The following is a 22,377-nucleotide window of genomic DNA, read 5'->3' on the forward strand; positions in this document are numbered from 1 at the left end:
GTAATTACTTTCCTTATTATTAAAATAATAATAATAATAATATAAATATAAATATGATAACTAACTTATCATATTATTTATACATTAAATTATATGTTAAATATAACATATAATCTATAGTTTCTTTTCTGTTTCATATGGCATTTAATATATATCAAATTTATATTAAATTTAACAATTATGAATCCAATTCATATAATTAATATTTGAATCTTATTGAAATATATATTTCCTCTCACAAATGCTATAATGTATCAAATACATTATAATAATTATATCATATATAATTAAATCCCTTTATTAATTTGAGTAATTCAAATTAATCCAAAAACTTATTCTCGTTTAATCCTATTGATCTACCAAGGGAATCTCATGGACCTGTAGCTTGAAGCTCCAATGGTGCATGAATAATTAATCAAACTCTTTAATTAAATTATTCATCATCCATTAATTGTTGGGCACTCCACTAAAGACCGACAACTGCACTATTTGCACCACATAGATATTTCGTGTCCATTTGATTAACCAATCAACAGTACGATGACCTTTCACAAATTGTTCGTAAGTACAACTGGGCCAAAACTACCATTTTGCCCCTGTAGTTACATCTAACTCCTTAAGAACCACTGATCCCTCTTATGAACAATAGATCAAAGTCCAACTATGACTAAATCCCTCTCGAGTCAGGAGAGGGTGTGGCGTCATATTGTTCGGAATCAGCCCTTAAGGGAGCAATTTATCTACTTACCCCGACCTCGAAGAATAAGTTAATTCCTTTTTGTGTAGCTGTGATCGTAGCTCCTCAATCAAACGAATCATCAAAATGGTAGACTTATTAAGTCAGCAATCTGGCAACGCTCACCCATACAAATCAAAGGACCGCCCTCATAGGCAGGAGTTCACAACTCACTCAGGATTCAAGTTATGTTACCTATGGTCATCGTGGTGAAATGTATGTCTCTATTATGAATGGTATTATATAATAAGACTAAATATTTTGTGGTCCGGTTTTATAGAAACTCCTTTGTATAGAATATCCCCGCTCAGATGTCTATACATGAATGATCAGGATCAGATCATTTGTAGTACTTTAAAAAATTAACACGTACAAAGTGAGCCATACTCATAATGTCACTAGGATAAGGTACCCAACCTTATCCATCTACTACTGACCATTTAGGTTATTACTTTAACATGATACACCCATATGGCTCATACATGTTTGTGGTTAATGCAACTAAAATATGGAATAAATTATCATATATTTTATTAAATAAACAATGAGTTTGTTAAAAAAAACTTTACAAACTATAGAACCCTATAAGATTTAGGGCATCAATCCCAACAAGATCGTGTTTCTTAATCATCCAAATCTACACAAGAGGTAAGTGAACTTAGAGCTAAGCTTAATGAATTATCTACTCTAGTGAAATAGGTTTCTTATACTAAGGCACGGTTCTAGGAGCCTACTACTGAAGTGCTTTTTGCTGGGAATCAACAAGGTGGACGATCATACAATTACAATCGTTGAGGTAGTCAAGGAACCAATGCCATAGCAGTTTGAGTATGTTTTTGGAGGACATTATGAACAGTGTAGCAAAGTCCACTATGTAGATCAAGAAGAATCGGAAGCTGTTCCAGCAAACCACCTCTGCCCACAGGTAAATTATGGCCACTAAGATCTCCCAGTTGGTTGACACTATCAACAAGTTAGACATTCAGTATGGAAAGCTTCCTTCCCAACCTATGTCTAATGTGTGTGTCAGTGTCACCACTGCTATAACTACATTGAAAGCTCCCTAGGCCTATTTTTGAATTAGAGATTGAGCCAGTTGAGATTGAGAGTGCTGAGAATGTCGAGGAAAAGGTGATCGGCTCGCCAAGAAGACGTGGAGTAAGATTTGATCCACCTGTGAATTTAAATTCTTATGTTCCTATATCACATTTTCCTAGTAGGTTTGTTGTTGCTAAAGAGGTTGTACATAAGGAATGTGCATTCTATATAATCTTTTGGTTATAAGAGCTTATTAGAAAAGGGTTTAGGGTTTGGGTTGAGATCTCTGTTGAGGAAAAGAAAGAAGGAAAAGTGAAATAGGAGGTAGTTATCTCAGGTAACTTACCTACTAAGCAGGAAGAACTAGGTATGTTTTACGTGCCTTGTTTGATAGGCACTAGAAAATTTAATCATGTCATGCTAGATTTAGGGTCTATTATTAATATTGTGAATGCTTCTATTTTGTGTAATTTCCAGTCTCGTACCTTGTACCTTTCTGATGTTTTGGTGCAGTTAGCATACCACTCCATTGTCAGGCCATTAGAATTTATAAAAGATATCCTTATTAGAATTAATGGTTTTATTATTATTGATATTTCCACTGCCTCTTAGCTTATATGTTCTAGTTATTCAAATTTTCAGGATAGTGCTCGACCCTCTAAGTTGAGGTTAAGAGATGGTGACTTGGCAGTTTGTGATGAATATGGATGATGAAGCCGAGTCGGGTCGAGCATAACGACCTTAAAAATTATGTTACATGGAGGCAACCACGTTTTACTTTTGTTTTCTTAGTATAGGTTTCTTTCCATTATTTTTATTTTATCAAGTTGAATTCTTTTTTAATTTTTCTTGATTTTAGGTTTATTTTTATTGCTCATTAGAAGATAAAAGAGAATTTTATTTTCAAGTGTCATGAATCGCATCCATCCACTGTGTCAAAATTTCAGGGAAAATTTATGTTTCATGTTTATTTTGTCCCTTGTATTTAATTCTTTTAGCCAAACAAAGAAATCAATTGTAGTAATTTTCAAAACCATAAATTAAATGATTATCAAATAAGTTCCAAATTATTATCAAATATAAGGCATAAATAGTCATCAAATAGGGCTTCAATTTTAAATTTACCCCTAATTTTAGTGCATGCTATTGGAGGAGCCCACATGCAAGAATGAGGTTTCAGATTGATGCAAATGGCAAGTTTAGAATAGTGACTTAAGATATGAATTCTTGTCCACTTTCGACATAAATCTTTATGGCTATGTTTTTGGAATTAATATAAAAATCATAAGTTCAACGAGATAATTATCCTCACTTTTATACTATAGTTCCAATCTCTATTACTTAACCAATGTAGTGAGAAATACCTTTGTCAACCCAACATCTTTAATGCCAAAAGAAATCTAAAATTGAAGCACGCATCAAATAAAACTATCTCTAGTGATATGAACGATCTTTCGGGTGAAACCAAAAGCAAAGCCATAAGGGCTATTTGTATCCAAAGTGGAGAACATCATACCATTGTAGAGATATTTGGAGGTTCGTTGTTCGTAACAAGTGCCAAACAAAGAAGTAGGGAGCCTTAGAATATGTAGTCATGGTGGTATCTATCTACGGTTGAGCTTTCAGAACGGTGTGCTCATGGTACTTCAAGGAGATGACTATTTGAGGGAGGTTCGGTGGTCCTTGATCCAAGGGGAGAGGATTGTTGGGAATACAATCAAGGTACCATATTGATAGACAAAAATCATAATATTAAACTTACACTTAATATAATAAGGATACAAAAATCATAACATTAAACTTATAATAACATAGGATACAAAAATTATAACACTAAACTTATATAACATATCTTAATAAGGATTATTCAAAAAAAAAAAAAAACATAATAAGGACAAAACACTTATAACACTAAACGTATATGACATAAAATGCAAAACTTGGAACAATAAACACAAGACAAATATAAAAAGAAGAAAAAGAGAACTCTACAAGTAAAAAAAAAAAACTTGAGTGAAAATTAGAGGAAGGTTAGAGAACTTGAGATTTGAGAGTGGCGTGGAAGAAGTATGGTGGAGATATTTATAGAAAAAATTATAGTTTTTGAATGAGTTTAAAAATTAATATATATTATTTTTTCAATGTGATTTTTTTTAAATGAAATTTTGAATAGTGAAGTAATTGTTATATTTTCAAAGTGATTTTCATGAAAATGAAATTTTGAATAGTAAATTGATTTGAAAATACAATGAAAAAACGTAAAATTAATATATGTTATATTTTCAAAGTGGTTTTCTTGAAAATTAAATTCGGAATAATGAAGCGATGTAAAAAAATTTTGAACAGTTTTTTTAAATGGATTTTTGGATAGTGAGGTGATGTGAAAATTCAATGACAAAAGTAAAATTAATATATGTTATTTTTTCAAAGTGTTTTTTTAAATGAAATTTTAAATAATGAAATGATGTGAAAATTCAATGAAAAAGTTTGAATGAGATTAAAAATTAAATATATTAATTTTTAAAATTATTTTTCTTAGAAATGAAAAATTAGATGTGAAAGAAGCAACGCACACCAATGTGTGAAATGATGAGAAAATTCTATTAAAAAAGTTTGAATGTTGTTAAAATTAAGTGTATGTCCGGGGATTAATTGGATAAAAAGGGCTGTTTTTTAAAAAAATTGGGGAAAAGGGTTGTTTCAAAATTATTTAGAGCAATGGGGTTCTTTTTTTTTTTGTCCTTTAGTGCATTTCACCTTTTTTTTTTCCCTTTTTTTTTCTTCTTTTTCCCGTTAACTTCCCTTAGACCGTTACCATTTCTTTTTTTTCTTTTAATTTTTTTTATTAATCCTTTTGTTTACCTCTTTTCCTTTTCCTTTAAACTATTTTTGTTGTTCTACTCAGATTGTCAAGGTTGTTTCTCTCCAAGAAAAATATATTATTCGACACTAAATTTTGAGTCTAATTTCTATTTTGATCATATGATATAAAATATTACATTTTTAGTTATTCAATTTTGAGTAAATTTGATTTCAATTCAGTCACTAAATTTCTTAATATTGTAAATTTTACCTGTCAAATTTAAATTTTGTTTCAATTGAATCTCTTGGTTTCATTTAGTTCTTAGGTTTCAAAATATTATCATTTTATTATTAATTTTTTTTTACAATATCAATGAAAAAAAGTTATAATTAATATATCAACCAAAGTTTAAAATATCGATGTTTATGAAAATATTTTTGATAAAAATATCAATATCGTTAGATACTTTTTGAAATGTTCTAAATTTATTTCTCTTCATATTTCTAATGTGACCATATATAAAAAGTAATAATTAATATATGAAGAAACTTTATAGTTTTATTTAGAGTAAACAAAGACCCCAATAACATGTTTTCATTTTATTTTAAACGGCAATGATATCACAAAAATGTATAATGAGTGGATTATCTATACAATTTTATTTTAATAAAATAATAGTTAAAATATAATTTAAATATTAAGATAATAACCCTTTTAGTTTTGATATTTATTAAAGGTGTTAGTGTTTTTATTTATAAAGTATGGTATATTAATTGCACTTTATTTATTTGAATGATATTTTAATTCTTTTATATTACACTTTAAAGTGATTAATATTTTAGTATTTAAATTATAATTTAACTATTAATTATTTTTTTTGTTCGACTACTTTTAAAATTGGATGATTCAAAATTTAACTTTCTAATATATAGCATATAATTTAAATAAAAATATGAATTTTTAAGCGAAAAAAAATTAAATACTTTCGAATTTGTATTTAGTAATCAAATTAAAATTTAACTACTACTAAAATATGATTTAAGTTATTATAACATTAAATAAAAATGATGAATTAATTATATATTTTTTCGTGCAAAATTATAGGATTATTAATATTTAATATTAAAATTTTCAAAAATAAAAGAAAGGTTAAAAAAATGTCGTGTGAGATTTGATCCAGATGGAGTTTGTGATGAATAAACTTAAAAGGAACTTGCATTGGAATATAATATAAAAAAAAAATGGTTAAGTCTTCACCCACCATCGAACTTGCTGACATAAATTTCAATGTGAATGCGTTTTTTCAAGAAACGCATTCTACTAAAAGACAAAAAAATACCCTATTTTCTTAAATAGTTTGAAATCCACCATTTTTTTTCCTAATTAACTTCAAAAACCAGCTTATTCCATCAATTAATTCGTAAAGAATCCTCAACATCATTAACACACCTTATGTTCAATCAACCTAACCTGTTAAGAAGTTTGAGAAGGTCAAGAAGTTTTAAAAATAAAAAATTACAACGGAGGGTTAAATGTAATTAATTTGTAATTTTCAATTATTCCCTAAGTTATTCAATGTCCATTATTGGAGTATGTATTGGTTCTAGGAGTATGAAAAGTTTATTTAATTTTCTAGAGAAGTATATCTTAGGATATTAATTAGGAACATCTAATATTTTCTTCTGACACCTATAAATAGAGGTTGTTCTCCATCGTCCCTTAAAATCAAGCAAAATGTCAAAGCACTAAATAGAAGATGTTTCTCCATAATTCTTTTCATTTTGGATTCTATCCTAAATAGAAGTCTAAATTTAAAATGAAACGAAGGTAAAGCAACTTGAAAGAACAACATTTTAGAATTCAATTGAAAATATTTAATAAATAATTCAAAAAATATTTGTGTTATACATACAATACCAATGTATCAAGCTAGCATCACAGATTATAAAACAATTCAAGATCATAACCTGGAAAAAATTATGGTCTTGATAAAAAGTAATACAAAATTCACTACGGGCTTGACCCCTGTTATTTTGTGATCATTTAATTTGCAAGTTTAGTAAGGAAGTTGGTCAGGATAGCCGCCGGGAGGATAATAGTTGCAAATGGTGAAAATATAGTTGTTGTTGCATTTAACTTCCGCGCAACCAATCGATGTCGTGTCCTTCCACACGACTTGAAGGAAATGGCCACACTCTTCCTCGACGCACTTGTTTGCTTGGTGGTTGTAAAACTTCTTCTCACTTGCCCAATAGTTCACGGTCAATTCTGCTGTTGTCGTCTCGAATGCTTCGGCCAAGTTTTCACCATAAGGTCCCATAGAATGCTCCATCTCGCAGGTAGCGATCCTAGTTTCCGCGTATTTTTGAGCATATTCTGCCAAAGTTTTGTTCCAAGTGACCGGCCCGACACCATACTCAGCACGAATGGCATTGTGGGCATCGACGAAGTCCTGAGGGCTGCTTTTCGCAACCGTGGGAGATATTGGAGCTAAGATTAGGGATAATCCCACACAACAAAATGCAAAGAGAGAGATGATAGAAGATGCCATTTTAAGATTTGTGGCTTTTTCTAAAGGAAGATTAGTTGAAGGATTGGTCGAGAAGATTTGTGTTTTGTTTAGGGTATTTATACCAAGAGGATCAAATCATTTGGTTCTATTTCAGTGAAGTAGTTTTTGGTTGGATTTAAGTGACGAAGCAGAGAATAAAAGTGGAAGGTACTATTGTGGAATTGTCCTAAATTTGATAGTCAGATAATGAATTACATATTGTAGTGATGGTATATAAATACAACGAATGTCTTAAAATTATAGGAAATTTTTGAATTAATTGAAAATCCAAAAACATTTCCACTTATAGCAAGTTTCAAAATAGTTTTGAAATTTTTTGTTTTAAAGTGTAAATATTTTTTATATTTAAAAAAGTCCCTAAAATAATATTGAATCATGGTGTATGGTTATATAGGAACTAATCAAATCAGAACTAGTTGCGTTGCACATGTTTCATAAACATTGAAATGATATAAATGTATAAATTAAAATAAATATTATCTATATCCTAAATCTCCATCTCACAAATATTAAAAAAACACAATTTACATTAAATGATAAAAATAAAAAAATGTACATACCTTAAGCAAAAAAAAAAAAAATGATTTTTTTAAAAAATGTTTCCTTTATTTAATGTGTAGTGTGTATATATATATTTATCAAATTGTGATTTTTTTAAAAAATTCCTTTTTCAGGAAGTGTATATATATATTATTAAAGGAATGTGAAGTAGATATCGTTAGACAAATTGTTTTTGTAAGAAAAAATATTTTTTCCTTAAAATATTAGTTAAGATAAAATGTGATTTTTTTTAAAAAAATATAATTTTTTGATGTGAATGGATATAATTAGAGATCAAATGTGATTTTTTTCTATTTTATTATTAATGATTTGATTATCTTTCTAATTTCAAACTCTTGATTTAAATCAATATTTTTGTTTTAATTTCGTGATAATTTTTTATTTTTTTAAAACGTTTTATATTGATTATTTGATCATCCTTCTAGTGTTAAACTTAAAATTAATTATTATTATTATTTAAATTTCTATGTAATATTTTAGTTTTCTTTATTTATTTGATGATTTGATTATCTGTTTTAATTTCAAACTTTGATTTAAACCAAAATTTTTAATATATATAATATACATATACTATACATAACATATCTATATATAATATATAGTTGGACTCTCAGCTACAGGTCCATAAGATCCGTTGTTAGCTCAATGGATTTATTGGAGAATCAGTTTTTGGGTTAGTTTGAAGTGTACAAATATATCTAGGAGAAATTTGATTATATATGATAATTAAATTGATTCAATTATATGGGATATAATTGATTTCATGTATTAGATACATTAATTGGAGGAATTCATAAAGAGAAAAAGAGACTATGGCTTATATATTGCATGAGATGTGATATTAAAACATATAGGTTATAGTATTATATTTATTTATAATTAAATCTATAAGAGTAATTGGTTTCGTTTTTTCTCCTAATAACCGACTTAGTGGGAAATTGTAAATTAGTTATGGTAATAGTGGATAAAATGAAAATTATTTCATTTTTTCATATAGAAACATATTGAATGCTTTAAGAGAAAGCTATATAATGTTTGTGGAGAGTAAACAATCAGCATAGATTTTTTCTATTACGATAGTGACTTGCTTGCCAACGATTGTTACCCAAGTCTATGTGATAGACTTTATCATTCTCTCATTTACTCAATTCGTTTTATCTGATTTTTCAGTTCCTCCTTCCCGTGTACCAATATTCCATACAGATCCCACATAAAGGAAATCAGATAGAGGATTTCCAAAATAAGCGAGCAGAATGATCGTTCCAAATTCCATTTAAAATTGAACACTAACAATTACAGTCAAGAAACGGAAACTAACCGGTCATGCACAATATGAAATTACAACATGCTTATAAGATGATTAAGGAAAATATTATACATAATTTTGAAGACTCATTTTCAAACTCCCTTGATCACGAACGCTCGTTCAATCTTCAAGACTGTAACAGACGAATGCTCGAGCACAACGACTGCAACACAACACGATCAAGAACAACCACGAACACAACAATCTCCAACATCACAAACCCAACGAACGGCCTCCAAAAACCTCAACTCACTTGAGTTGAGTAAGACACCACCACAATGGCTACCTTGGTATTCTCGGTGTGAGAATCCAGAAGTGTGGGATCTTTGTAGAATTGGTTAGAGGAAGAGACCGGAGGTATAACAATCGTATAAGTGATTGAGCAAGTAGGAGGTGATAAAAGTCTATCGTACAAAAAAATGTCCAATCGTTTAGAAAACGACAAGCTATCGTATAGAAAAAGCCCCGCGATCGTTTAGAAAACAACCAGCTGCTTAAACTATCGTGTAGTGTGACTCCACGATCGTTTATTCTCTCTTCAGCTATCGTTTAGTGAATCTCATTCACTTGACAGCAAACCGTGAGTGAGTTTCCAAGAATAGCAACTCTCACAACCAATTTAGCAAATCTACTAAATTTAGGAAAACATTTTTTCTTTTATCTCACGGTTACCATGAAACCACCAATAACCTCCCACTCAATTAGTTATTAGAGAAAAATATATAATTATCCAATAATTAGTATTATTATAAATATATATGGTAACCAACTGACCATATTATATTTATAACATATAGTTTTAATATTTCATCTGATGAAACATATAAACCATAGTTCTTTTTCTATTTCATGGTACTTAATGTAAATCTCAGTTACATTAATTCTTCACTTGATATATCTCGTACATCACACCAATCATACCATATATAATCGAATTTCCTCATGTCGATTTGAAAATTTCAAATCAACATCAAGAACTGATTCTCAATATGAAAACATTAAACTACAAAGGGCACCTTATGGAGGTGTAGCTTGAAGCTCCAACGGTACATGAATAACTGACTAGACTCTTTAGTCACGGGATCCACCATCCGTTAACTACCAGTCACTCCACTAAAGAACGACAACTACACTCTCCTTGCTACAGATATATTGTCCATATCAACCAATCAATAGTACGATAACCCTTCACAGATCACTCGTAAGTACAGTTGGGCCAATAACCGTTATGCCCCTGTAGTTACATTTAACTCCTTAAGTACCAATGATCTCTCTAATGAACATGAGTCATAGTCCTACTATGACTGAGTACTCTCTTCTAAAGAGAAGCTGTGGCTACTATGTTTAAGACCCGAAATCAACCCTTAAGGGAGCAATCTATCTACTTACCGCTGCTTCAGGGAATGAGTGAATTCCATCTTGTGGAACTGAGTTCCCAGCTCCCAAATCAGACAAATCCCCAAAAAGGTAGGCATGTTGAGTTGGCAATCTGGCCACTTTCACCCATACTAATCAAAGGACCACCCTCAAAGGTAAGAGTTTCGAAAAGACTCAGGATTGAGGTCATGTCACCTATGGTCGTTTAGGTGAGATGTAATTCTTAAGTATCAACGATGTTATATACAGAGACTAGTCATCTCGTGGTCTCGTCTTATACAAACTCTTTGAATCTGTCTCTTATACACATCTAGATGTGTATAAGAGACAGAATAACATCTCGCTCTCCCTGCTCTCAGAATCTCGCACTCTCCAGTTTTCTCGCTAGGAATCTCGCTCTCTCCAGCTTTCTCACTGGGAATCCCGCTCTCTCTCCGATTTTTCTTTCAATCTCGCTCTTTCCAGGGATCCCGCTCTCTCTACTCTCGCCAGCCTCAATCTCGCTAGCCTCACTTGCTGGGGTTTCTCGCTCTCCAATTATCTCTTCGATCGCACAACTCTCTTCTCAGTATCTCGCTCTCTCCAGTTTTCTCGCTGCAATTCTCGCTCTCTGCTTTCTCCAATTTTCTCTTTAAATCTCGTTCTCTCCACTCTCACTTTCTCCAATTTTCTCTTCAATCTCGCTCTCTCCATCTTTCTGTCACTCTCTCCAATTTTCTTTTATTTACTTATTTATTTATCATTCAATTAGAGTCTCGCTCTCTCCACATTCGTTCTTTCCAATTTCCTTTTATTTATTTATTTATTAATATTATTAATAATATTATTATTATTTTTAACTGTTTCTCTGCTTCCTAAATTAAGGTTAGGGTATTTATATTTATCATCCAATAAATTTCAATATTTAATTTCCTGTAGTGTATGCGAACAAATCTGGGTTGTTACACTCCCTTACTTAAATATAAAATAGTTTTAAAAGTTAAGTATTTTTTTTAAAAGAAAAAACTTTCAAGTTTTAAAAGATCAGAAATAAAAATAAAAGTCCAATGACTGGAGCCGTAGTTCTTAAAAATATTTTAATCTTAATTTTTTTATGAAGTTTGGGTATGAATTCAAATGTTTCATATGGAAAGATCATGAAAATCATTGTAAAGGTCTATTTGGCTTGATGACTTTTTTGACGTCAGAAAAAAACGTTGACAATTCTTTATTTTTATTATTATTATTTTTTTATAGTGAGAGATTACAAGAAACAAGCATAACATAAAAAACGAAAAAAAAACAACATTGATTATCGAGGCTTTAATTCTTATGGACATTTTATTTTTTACAATTTTACTGTGAATTTATTTTCTATTTACGAGAAATGAAAACTACATGAACCAACATATATAAAACGAAAAATGAAATGGTAATCAACCAATACGTTAGTTCAGACGAATGAAATTGTTGATGTGATCAAAGTAACAATATTGATATAAGCTAAATGCTACTTTTGTACCATCAATCCTTCATTTATCACAATATCATATCGTTCAATTAGAATAGTCAACACATATAAACGGTAACTCAAGCTTATAAGACTCTATGAAATACAATATAATAGTTGAAATTATTGTTATGATTCAAATAGTATTCATTTGGGTGTAGTATAACTCATCCAAGTTGCAAGAAAGTTAACATCTAGAAATAATCATTCAAATTAAAACATAATCGGGATAGAATTAATAAAATAATTTTTTAAAAAAATTCTCTCTTCAATTTTGTCTCTTCTTCACTAGGAAACCCAATTAATAAGCCTTGCAATAATCCTTCTAAAAATTAGTATGGCCGTTGGCCTATATAGTTGCCGGGTGGATAATAGTTGCATATAAAAAAAATCCAATTATTTTGGCACTTCACTTGGGCACAACCAACTGATTTGGTGTTTTTCCATACCAACTGTGTATAATGGAGGCAATGACTGGAGTCATTGACACACGTATTAGAATTGTAATCGTAATGTTTCTTCTCGTCGGTCCAGAGACTCACCGCCATCTCTGCTGTCATCACTTCGTATCCTTCCGCTATGTTTTCGCCATAAGGTCCTCTAGAGTGTTCCATTTGACAAGTACTGATCTTCGTGTTGGCGTAATTTTGAGCATAGGCAGCTAATGTGGTGTTCCAGTGAAGGGGCTCGATGCCAACCTCGGCACGGATGGCGTTGTGGGCAGCAATGTAGTTTTTAGGGAGCTTTCGGCCAAGATGGGGGCAATACAAGCTATGGTTAGGGTTTGCCCCAATAAGCAAAGGGTGGAGAGAATGCTGGCAAATGCCATGTTTTTAAATTATAGATTTCGTCCTCTAAACTAAGTAGTTGGAGGAATAGTTATCGATTGAATTGGATGTGGAGACTTGGGGTTTGGGGTTTGTCTTAGGTAGGGTTTTTATATAGAGAAATGAGATGGAGTATAGTTCCATTTTAGGGGGTTGTTTTGGGAGACAGAGCAAATATCTAATAATAGTGGGGTACCAAAGAAATTGTCGATAATGTCTAATAACTAATTCAACACAAATTATTAATAATAGGATAATATTGTGTGTGGATTGAGGTTTTAAATTTTTGCGATATTTTCATATGTTCACAAATTTGACGTCAATATGGAGAATACAGCATTTCGATTACATCTTTAAAAACTTATTTAAATATAACAATATAAAAGAATTATTCATGTAAACCCAATTAAAGAGGGGAGACCAACGCAATCCTTAGACTGAGATATGGAACTTGTTTTTCTTGAAAATATCGACCAGAGAATTGATTGAAATATAACTTAATTGGTTAAAGTATTATATTTTTTACTAAAAAGTTAATGGTTCCAATACTTTCTTTCCCTTGACAAGTTCAAACATATTTTTTCTAAACAACATATAGAGTGAAAAATCAAACTTGTAACCTTGAGATTGATAGTATAAATACTATGTTAGTTGAACTATCCTCATATATGCATTAATAAGAATACTCTAGAAATATTCATTTGACAAAATAGATTCAGCCATTGGAAATATTCATTTCTTTAAAGGTTAAAATATTCACTACAAGAAAATTGAGCTATTTCGACAGTCTTTTATCGGAGGTTATAAAAAATATTCAAAAAATATGTACATTTATTGAAGGTATTGGAAAAACCTTTGAGAAATATGTACTTTTTATTGAAGGTTAATAAAAACCTTTGAAAAAGATATGTATTTATTGGAGGTTTTGAAAAAACCTTTGAGAAATATATAGTTTTTATTGAAGGGTAATAAAAACCTTTGAGAAAGACATACATTTATCGGAGGCTTTGACAAGTTTTTTGAAAAATATGCACTTTTTATTGAAGGTTAATAAAACCTTTGAGAAAGATATACATTTATTGAAGGTATTGGAAAAACCTTCGAGAAATATGTACTTTATATTGAACCTTAATAAAAACACATTTGAGAAATATAACAATGTTATCATTTATCAAAGGATTTCAGAAAACCTTTGAAAAAATTTATTCTTAATAAAATTATTAAAGATGAGATTTATATTAATAAAAAATATATATTAACATTTATCAAAGGTCGTTAAAATACCTTTCGAAATACTTACTTTTATCAAAGGTTAATAGAAGCCTTTGAGAAAAATATGCATTTGTAATAATTTAGAAAAGAAAANTCACTTGTTTATCTCATATACATGCTTAAGTTTACATACAATAACCATGGAGATTTGTTTATTGGATATGAGTAAATGCCAAATAAAATAACTTTTATTTTATTCATAGCAATGTATACATATTACAAACTACGAGACTCAAGGACAACTAGAACACTAATCCCAGCACACACCTCTTAGATTCTCACACCAAGAATACCAAGGTAGCCTTGTGGTAGTGTCTACTTGTTGTTTGAGGGTTGAAGATCGAGTGTTACTCGATTGTGTTCGAGATTATTCAAAAGGCATTACGATCGTGCTGTTGAGCATTTGTGCTATTGGAACAAGGAACTATGAGAAGAAAAAGTTCTTCAAGGGTATGTTCACTTGATCTCTTGTATTTTCTTCTTGAAGCATGTTGTAATTTAAAAGTTTATGCATAACTGTTGTTGTTTGATTGTAAATGTGTATGTACTTTCACAATGGGGTTTGGAACGATCTGCTTCCGCTCATTGGTTCTCTTGTTTAAGAGTTCCTTCAAGTGTCATAGGGTATTGGCATGTTAGAGTTACGTGCATTGTAACACTACTTTTGTATATACCATTTATATATAAATATTGGGAAGGAGGATCCCATAAAGATTGACTTTGTGTGGCCTTGTGGTTTATATGCATGCTTGCTTGCTTATCCAATGATGTTTAATTTGAGTGAATTTGGAATGATATAAATTTAAATTGTTCAAATTGAATTTCGATTTGAAAATGTTCAAATTAAAATTAGGATTTTTGAATTAGAATTAGTTCAAAATCAAATTTGGGTTTCATGGATTATATTCGATATAATTAACGTTTAATTTGTTGAAATTAAACGAAATTGGAGAGTATACAATATTTAACTGTTAATTCAAATATTAATTACATGAATAAGATTCATATTTAAATTTATTGTGTGATTAATTTGATATTTGATATTAAATTGATTAATTAATTAAAAATAAAATTAATTTCCAATTTCAAAATTGTAATTTGAGAAATTGAAATTTGAAATATAAAATTTGGTTAATTATGAATTAATCAAATTAATTTTAAACTTAATTATGAAAATTAATTTGGAAAATTGGAAAAATAGGAAAAAGTGGGTAATTCCCACTTTTCTCTAACATGAGGTGTAATCCTCATGTTTAATCACATAATTCCACTACAAATTTGAAGGAGCTGTTGGCTTTTTTGTTTGAGTTAGTGGTTGCATGTTAAGCGTAATTAAAACTCTCCTGAATTAAAGAAGACAGATGAGAAATGTAAGCTGAACTTGCAGAAAATTGTTCATATGAAAGCTTCATCTTTTTCTCTCTTCAAACCCACAAAAATACTGACCAAATTCACTCAAATCTGAGTTCCACCACTCAAATTCAAGGTTGAGAATAGTAGAGAAGACCTCTTGATAGTTCACGGACTGATTTGGAGCTGAATTGAAGTGAAAGTAGCTTGGATTTGAAGATTTATCACAAAAGGTATATAACTTGAAACCCACTTGAAAGTACATGGTTTAGAACTCAAATTAAATGTAATTAGAGTGCTTATTTATTTTGTTTGCTTTCGTTGCTTGTTCGTATATTCCATCAACGCAACCGTTCGTTGTTCTCTCTCTGAGAACGAATTGGAGCTCTCTCTATGATGGTGACTTGCAGCTACTAAATGTCTTCCCACTCTGTGGCCTACAGGATGGAGCCGTAACGAGAAGAAAATGCAATTAATTAAAAAAATGTCATCATCCCATATCTACAAGATTGCAATTGGGTCATTAATTCCACAAATTTTCTAATAAAGGCCCGCTTAATGACTTGTTATTTTTTACAGATATCAATGCATGTAATTTGGAGTCACATCTCCACCATGGGGATCAACTGGAACACTAACCACAACAAAAATTTATGTGTAAGTGTCATCGTGCACAACAAGTTGTGCAAGCTAGTCAAACAAATCTAGAGTTTGTACATATACGACATGCACTTTCGATTCAATATTGCAAATTGATAAGTCATCTTGTTTTTGGTCAATCTATCTAATCACTTTGTCAGAAAGATGCCACTCAACAATTTGAAATTATGTAAGTGGACATCCACCATATGTCATAACCATTGGTACAGTAAATCAGTACGTGTGTAGTCCATTTGGTTACACAATTTCCCTCTCCATCTACATCATCAAATAAAAATTGTAAAATTTAAATTAATTATGTTGATCATATAAAAAACATTATTTAAAATGAATTCAAGAAACATACCAAGGAACCATACGCTCTCCAGCTAATTCATTATCATTAATATCTGGGAGCTCAGATTTGTAGAAAAATCATACGCCAAAAATTTCACAACCATGGATTTTATTTCCTTAGAAAGTTGATTATAAAGTAATACCAAACACAATCTATCCCAAGAATATCGTTCTGCATCCACAAGATTGACTAATAATAACATGAACATCAAGTACACTAAGTGGTTTGATTTGTCAGTAAATAAATTCTCACCTATCAACTGTATACATATATTCTTAAGCTCTCTAATTACGGCTACCTCGTCTACATCATCATCCTACCCTTGAAATTGTGGTGCTAGCCATGTTAGACTTAATCTAGTTCTATTGGTGGAACAAAGATTTGATGTCAAACTTAGAAATAGTTGACATGTATTAGGAAAGTCATAATATATTGTTTCTGTAACAAGTTCTCACCATCAATTGGTAACCCAAATAATATTGTTATGTCCTGTAGTATGTTAGTACACTCTGTGCCCGAAATATGAAATGTGTGTCTTCACTTTCTATTTCTCAACGAGTGCAGTGATAAGATGTGTATTTAATTGAATGAATCCCAGTCAAGCCAACCCTTAAAATTCTGCACACGAACTGCAAGGAATATTTGATAATGGAGTACGATGGTGCGATAAAAAATTGCCTCTCAACATCTTTAATGCAACTTTCTCAAAGAAGTGAATGTATTTGAAGGTATATCTTATTCACAACCATCGAAGTCCAACTCCTCAAACTCATCATCTATTTTTGTTCTAAAATCCTTGAATTGATTGTCAATCGCCACATCTTCACCATCACAAGGTGATGCAACTGATTTAATTTCAGGGAATAGACATTAATTAGGGCCTGCAAACTAACTGACGGTTCTTCCAAGTTTTGTGCATTCAAACCTACATCCAAGCCTCCCTTACTCACATGAACATATGAATGCACTCAATTTGGGATAAGCATTGTAATTGAAAAAATAAGTTGGTTCATCGCTTGTTCATGGTGAATAGGTATTGGCATAAACCTTAATGATCTTGGTAGTGCTAGAGCACGATGTATATATACTATTCTTAACTTATTTGCCCTTAGATCTATACCAAGTGACAGCCCTACCATCTCAACAACTTGTTTAAACACAACTCCACTATTCATGTCTATGGTAAAACCTACACATACTTGTTTTAAAACGAGGGAGGTCCTCCTTTCTCCTATTACACCTATATTAGATCCTGGAAATTTTTGGTTCACCTTGATGTCAAAAAAATAAAAATTCTTCTCATGGACGATCCTTCCAAACGGGCTCAATACATGGATAAATATCAATTTAAAAATACTTACATCAATATTAATTCACATTGGTGGGCTTTATGTAGGAATAACTCGAAATTTGTGGATCATTTATTTATTTTTGTAGATACTCCACTACTTTATGGGCTCGTCTACATCAAGATGTTAATACACATCTCCCACAATCGATGCCCTCCTTATTTAACTACTTTCTGCAGCTCAAGATGAACACAAAGGCTTGGATTCTATGGAGGAATCTCATTGGTCCTATTCTCTCGAATATTTGTCTTGAAAGAAATAGAAGAACCTTCCAAGATTGGACAAACAGTGAAATCATTTGTCGGAGAATATTCTTTTTATGGCAAGTCAATGGAGTACTAAATCAGATCTTTTCTTGCAATCATGATGCATCTTCCATTGCTCTAAACTGGAAGGCATTTCTTTAATTTTCACTGCTTTTTTCTTTGCTTTTATGGTTAGAGCTTTACTCTTGCTCTCTTTGTACAAATATTCTACTTCGTTCGAGTGCACCTCTTTTGTCCTTGGGATGTGATGAGGATGATAAGGAGGTGTCAACCTAATTGAGATGTCCTAGTGCATCTACTGATTCTATCCTTTAATATGGGGAAGGTGCACCCAGTCGCATCAAACACTTAAACTGCAGTTTAAAAAACTTAGTTGATTGCATGTTCAACATGCTACCTGTAATGACCGGATCCTTACGCATTATGATCCGACCACTACGACATGCATACTTAGACTTTTCTATCATGAGATGAGTTTTGGTTGAAATTTCAAAGAACATATCTAAATTTTATTAATTAGATTAGATAGAAAAACTATATAAAAAGTTTATTTATCAAAACATCAGGAATCCATAAAACATTAGCGTGGTGGTACAAAATGCATATGCCTATAATAGTGAGTTTGATGGTTGGCCATTTGAGCGACGTCCAATTCTGCTATCTACGCTGTGTCCTTACCTACAAAGTATGTAAAAATATAGGATGAGTATATAATAATACCCAGTAGATAGTTCTCACCGTAAGGTAAGTGACCAAATGCACAATCACAAGCAACATGTCATGAAAACAATATGATCAGGACCGAAAATGTATAAATAACATATGGTGGTCGTTATGCTTCCAACATAAATCTCTCCGCCCTGATAGGAAGATGAGGACCTAAGCAAAAAACTAACCCATCTGATGATTAGCGGGTCATGCAGTCAGTAGAAACTAGAGTCGCATCCAATATCAGCCATTAGTATAAACGTAATATTGGACTAGAGAGTGCAACCATACATACCCTGCTAGTCCCTAGCATAAACATAACGTAAGATTAGGCCTGGAGGGTGCAAACATATATTGCCCTGCCAGCCCTGGAAGCATAAATTTCTCCGCCCTAATAGAAAGATAAGGACTTAAGCGGAAACTAACCCATCTGATGATTAGCGGGTCATGCAGTCAGTAGGGCCAGAGTCGCATCCAACATCACCATTAACATAAATGTAAGATTAGATTGGAAGCATAACTTACACCTAATTAAAAACTTGATTTTAACGTAATCGTGAACAAACATAATGCATGGGGTCCCTTGTAGAGAAACGTGTTTCTAAACATGTAATGCAATATAACAATTAACATAACCATGCAACATATATAGGTACACTACCATAGAACATTAAAGAGAAGGTGAGATAAACTACTTACCGTGATCTAGTTATTCCTTATTATTCTTTTATGATTTTATCAGTAGAGCTTTTCATTTTTAAACTAGAAGGAAATTTGGTAGAAATTTGGGCAGCACCTTACCAAGCTTTAATCTTTTAACCTCACAAAACTTCCTCACTCACACTTACTCTTTCACACGATTCTTTGTTACTGAGATTTGTTTGAGAATGGGTTAAATCTTTAGGCAAAGGGTCGTATTTATAAGTAGTTTTAGCTTTTCTTAGTGTGACAAATCATCGTACATGTGGCTTTTTTTTAAAATTACTTAGGGTTTAAGGATTCTTCTCAACAAGACATCTAATCTTGGCTAACATTTGCCCTTACGTCATCAATTCTTTGTTTGTATTCAATTTTAAGATTTTTCTATGTAAATCTATAAATCGTGGCCAAATTCAACGCATAATTCGCGCTTCTGTCCAAATCTCGCTAACTCTGCTCTAGAATCTCACTCTCTTCAGTTTTCTCGTTAGGATTTCGCTCTGTCCACTCTCGCTTTGTCCAAATCTCGCTCCGTCCAAATCTCGCTCTCCCTGCTCTCAGAATCTCGCACTCTCCAGTTTTCTCGCTAGAGAATCTCGCTCTCTCCAGCTTTCTCACTGGGAATCCCGCTCTCTCTCCGATTTTCTTTCCAATCTCGCTCTTTCCAGGGAATCCCGCTCTCTCTACTCTCGCCAGCCTCAATCTCGCTAGCCTCACTTGCTGGGGTTTCTCGCTCTCCAATTATCTCTTCGATCGCACAACTCTCTTCTCAGTATCTCGCTCTCTCCAGTTTTCTCGCTGCAATTCTCGCTCTCTGCTTTCTCCAATTTTTCTTTAAATCTCGTTCTCTCCACTCTCACTTTCTCCAATTTTCTCTTCAATCTCGCTCTCTCCATCTTTCTGTCACTCTCTCCAATTTCTTTTATTTACTTATTTATTTATCATTCAATTAGAGTCTCGCTCTCTCCACATTCGTTCTTTCCAATTTCCTTTTATTTATTTATTTATTAATATATTAATAATATTATTATTATTTTTAACTGTTTCTCTGCTTCCTAAATTAAGGTTAGGGTATTTATATTTATCATCCAATAAATTTCAATTATTAATTTCTCTGTAGTGTATGCGAACAAATCTGGGTTGTTACACTCCCTTACTATAATATAAAATAGTTTTAAAAGTTAAGTATTTTTTTTAAAAGAAAAAACTTTCAAGTTTTAAAAGATCAGAAATAAAAATAAAAGTCCAATGACTGGAGCCGTAGTTCTTAAAAATATTTTAAATCTTAATTTTTTTATGAAGTTTTGGGTATGAATTCAAATGTTTTCATATGGAAAGATCATGAAAAATCATTTGTAAAGGTCTATTTGGCTTGATGACTTTTTTGACGTCAGAAAAAAACGTTGACAATTCTTTATTTTTATTATTATTATTTTTTATAGTGAGAGATTACAAAAACAAGCATAACATAAAAAACGAAAAAAAAACAACATTGATTATCGAGGCTTTAATTCTTATGGACATTTTATTTTTTACAATTTTACTGTGAATTTATTTTCTATTTACGAGAAATGAAAACTACATAGACCAACATAATAAAACGAAAAATGAAATGGTAATCAACCAATACGTTAGTTTCAGACGAATGAAATTGTTGATGTGATCAAAGTAAACATAATTGATATAAGCTAAATGCTACTTTTGTACCATCAATCCTTATTTATCACAATATCATATTCGTTCAATTAGAATAGTCAACACATATAAACGGTAACTCAAGCTTATAAGACTCTATGAAATACAATAATAATAGTTGAAATTATTGTTATGATTCAAATAGTATTCATTTGGGTGTAGTATAACTCATCCAAGTTGCAAGAAAGTTAACATCTAGAAATAATCATTCAAATTAAAACATAATCGGGATAGAATTAATAAAAATAATTTTTTAAAAAAAATTCTCTCTTCAATTTTGTCTCTTCTTCACTAGGAAACCCAATTAAATAAGCCTTGCAATAATCCTTCTAAAAATTAGTATGGCCGTTGGCCTATATAGTTGCCGGTGGATAATAGTTGCATATAAAAAAAAATCCAATTATTTTGGCACTTCACTTGGGCACAACCAACTGATTGGTGTTTTTCCATACCAACTGTGTATAATGGAGGCAATGACTGGAGTCATTGACACACGTATTAGAAATTGTAATCGTAATGTTTCTTCTCGTCGGTCCAGAGACTCACCGCCATCTCTGCTGTCATCACTTCGTACCTTCCGCTATGTTTTCGCCATAAGGTCCTCTAGAGTGTTCCATTTGACAAGTACTGATCTTCGTGTTGGCGTAATTTTGAGCATAGGCAGCTAATGTGGTGTTCCAGTGAAGGGGCTCGATGCCAACCTCGGCACGGATGGCGTTGTGGGGCAGCAATGTAGTTTTTTAGGGAAGCTTTCGGCCAAGATGGGGGCAATACAAGCTATGGTTAGGGTTTGCCCCCAATAAGCAAAGGGTGGAGAGAATGCTGGCAAATGCCATGTTTTTAAATTATAGATTTCGTCCTCTAAACTAAGTAGTTGGAGAAATAGTTATCGATTGAATTGGATGTGGAGACTTGGGGTTTGGGGTTTTGTCTTAGGTAGGGTTTTTTATATAGAGAAATGAGATGGAGTATAGTTCCATTTTAGGGGGTTGTTTTGGAGACAGAGCAAATATCTAATAATAGTGGGTACCAAAAAAATTGTCGGAATAAAGTCTAATAACTAATTCAACACAAATTATTATAATAATAGGATAAATTTTTGTGTGTGGATGAGGTTTTAAATTTTTGCGATATTTTCATATGTTTCACAACTTTGACGTCAATATGGAGAATACAGCATTTTCGATTACATCTTTAAACTTATTTAAAATATAAAACATATAAAAGAATTATTCATGTAAACCCAATTAAAGAGGGGAGACCAACGCAATCCTTAGACTGAGATATGGAACTTGTTTTTTCTTGAAAATATCGACCAGAGAATTGATTGAA

At 31.5% G+C, this 22,377-nt stretch overlaps 1 protein-coding gene and 1 pseudogene across 1 annotated transcript; both read right to left on the reverse strand.

Moving 5' to 3' along the window:
- Nucleotides 1-6,511: 6,511 nt before the first annotated feature.
- On the reverse strand, nt 6,512-7,164 carry LOC120078645 (basic form of pathogenesis-related protein 1-like). Its single transcript, XM_039032940.1, has one exon. The coding sequence runs from the start codon at nt 7,126-7,128 to the stop codon at nt 6,634-6,636; it is 495 nt and encodes a 164-aa protein (XP_038888868.1). The 5' UTR covers nt 7,129-7,164; the 3' UTR covers nt 6,512-6,633.
- A 5,050-nt stretch (nt 7,165-12,214) lies between these two features.
- Nucleotides 12,215-12,711, reverse strand: LOC120078690 (annotated as a pseudogene).
- Between the last annotated feature and the right edge of the window lie 9,666 nt (nt 12,712-22,377).

This window comes from Benincasa hispida, chromosome 5 (assembly GCF_009727055.1).
Source record: "Benincasa hispida cultivar B227 chromosome 5, ASM972705v1, whole genome shotgun sequence".
NCBI lineage: Eukaryota > Viridiplantae > Streptophyta > Magnoliopsida > Cucurbitales > Cucurbitaceae > Benincasa > Benincasa hispida.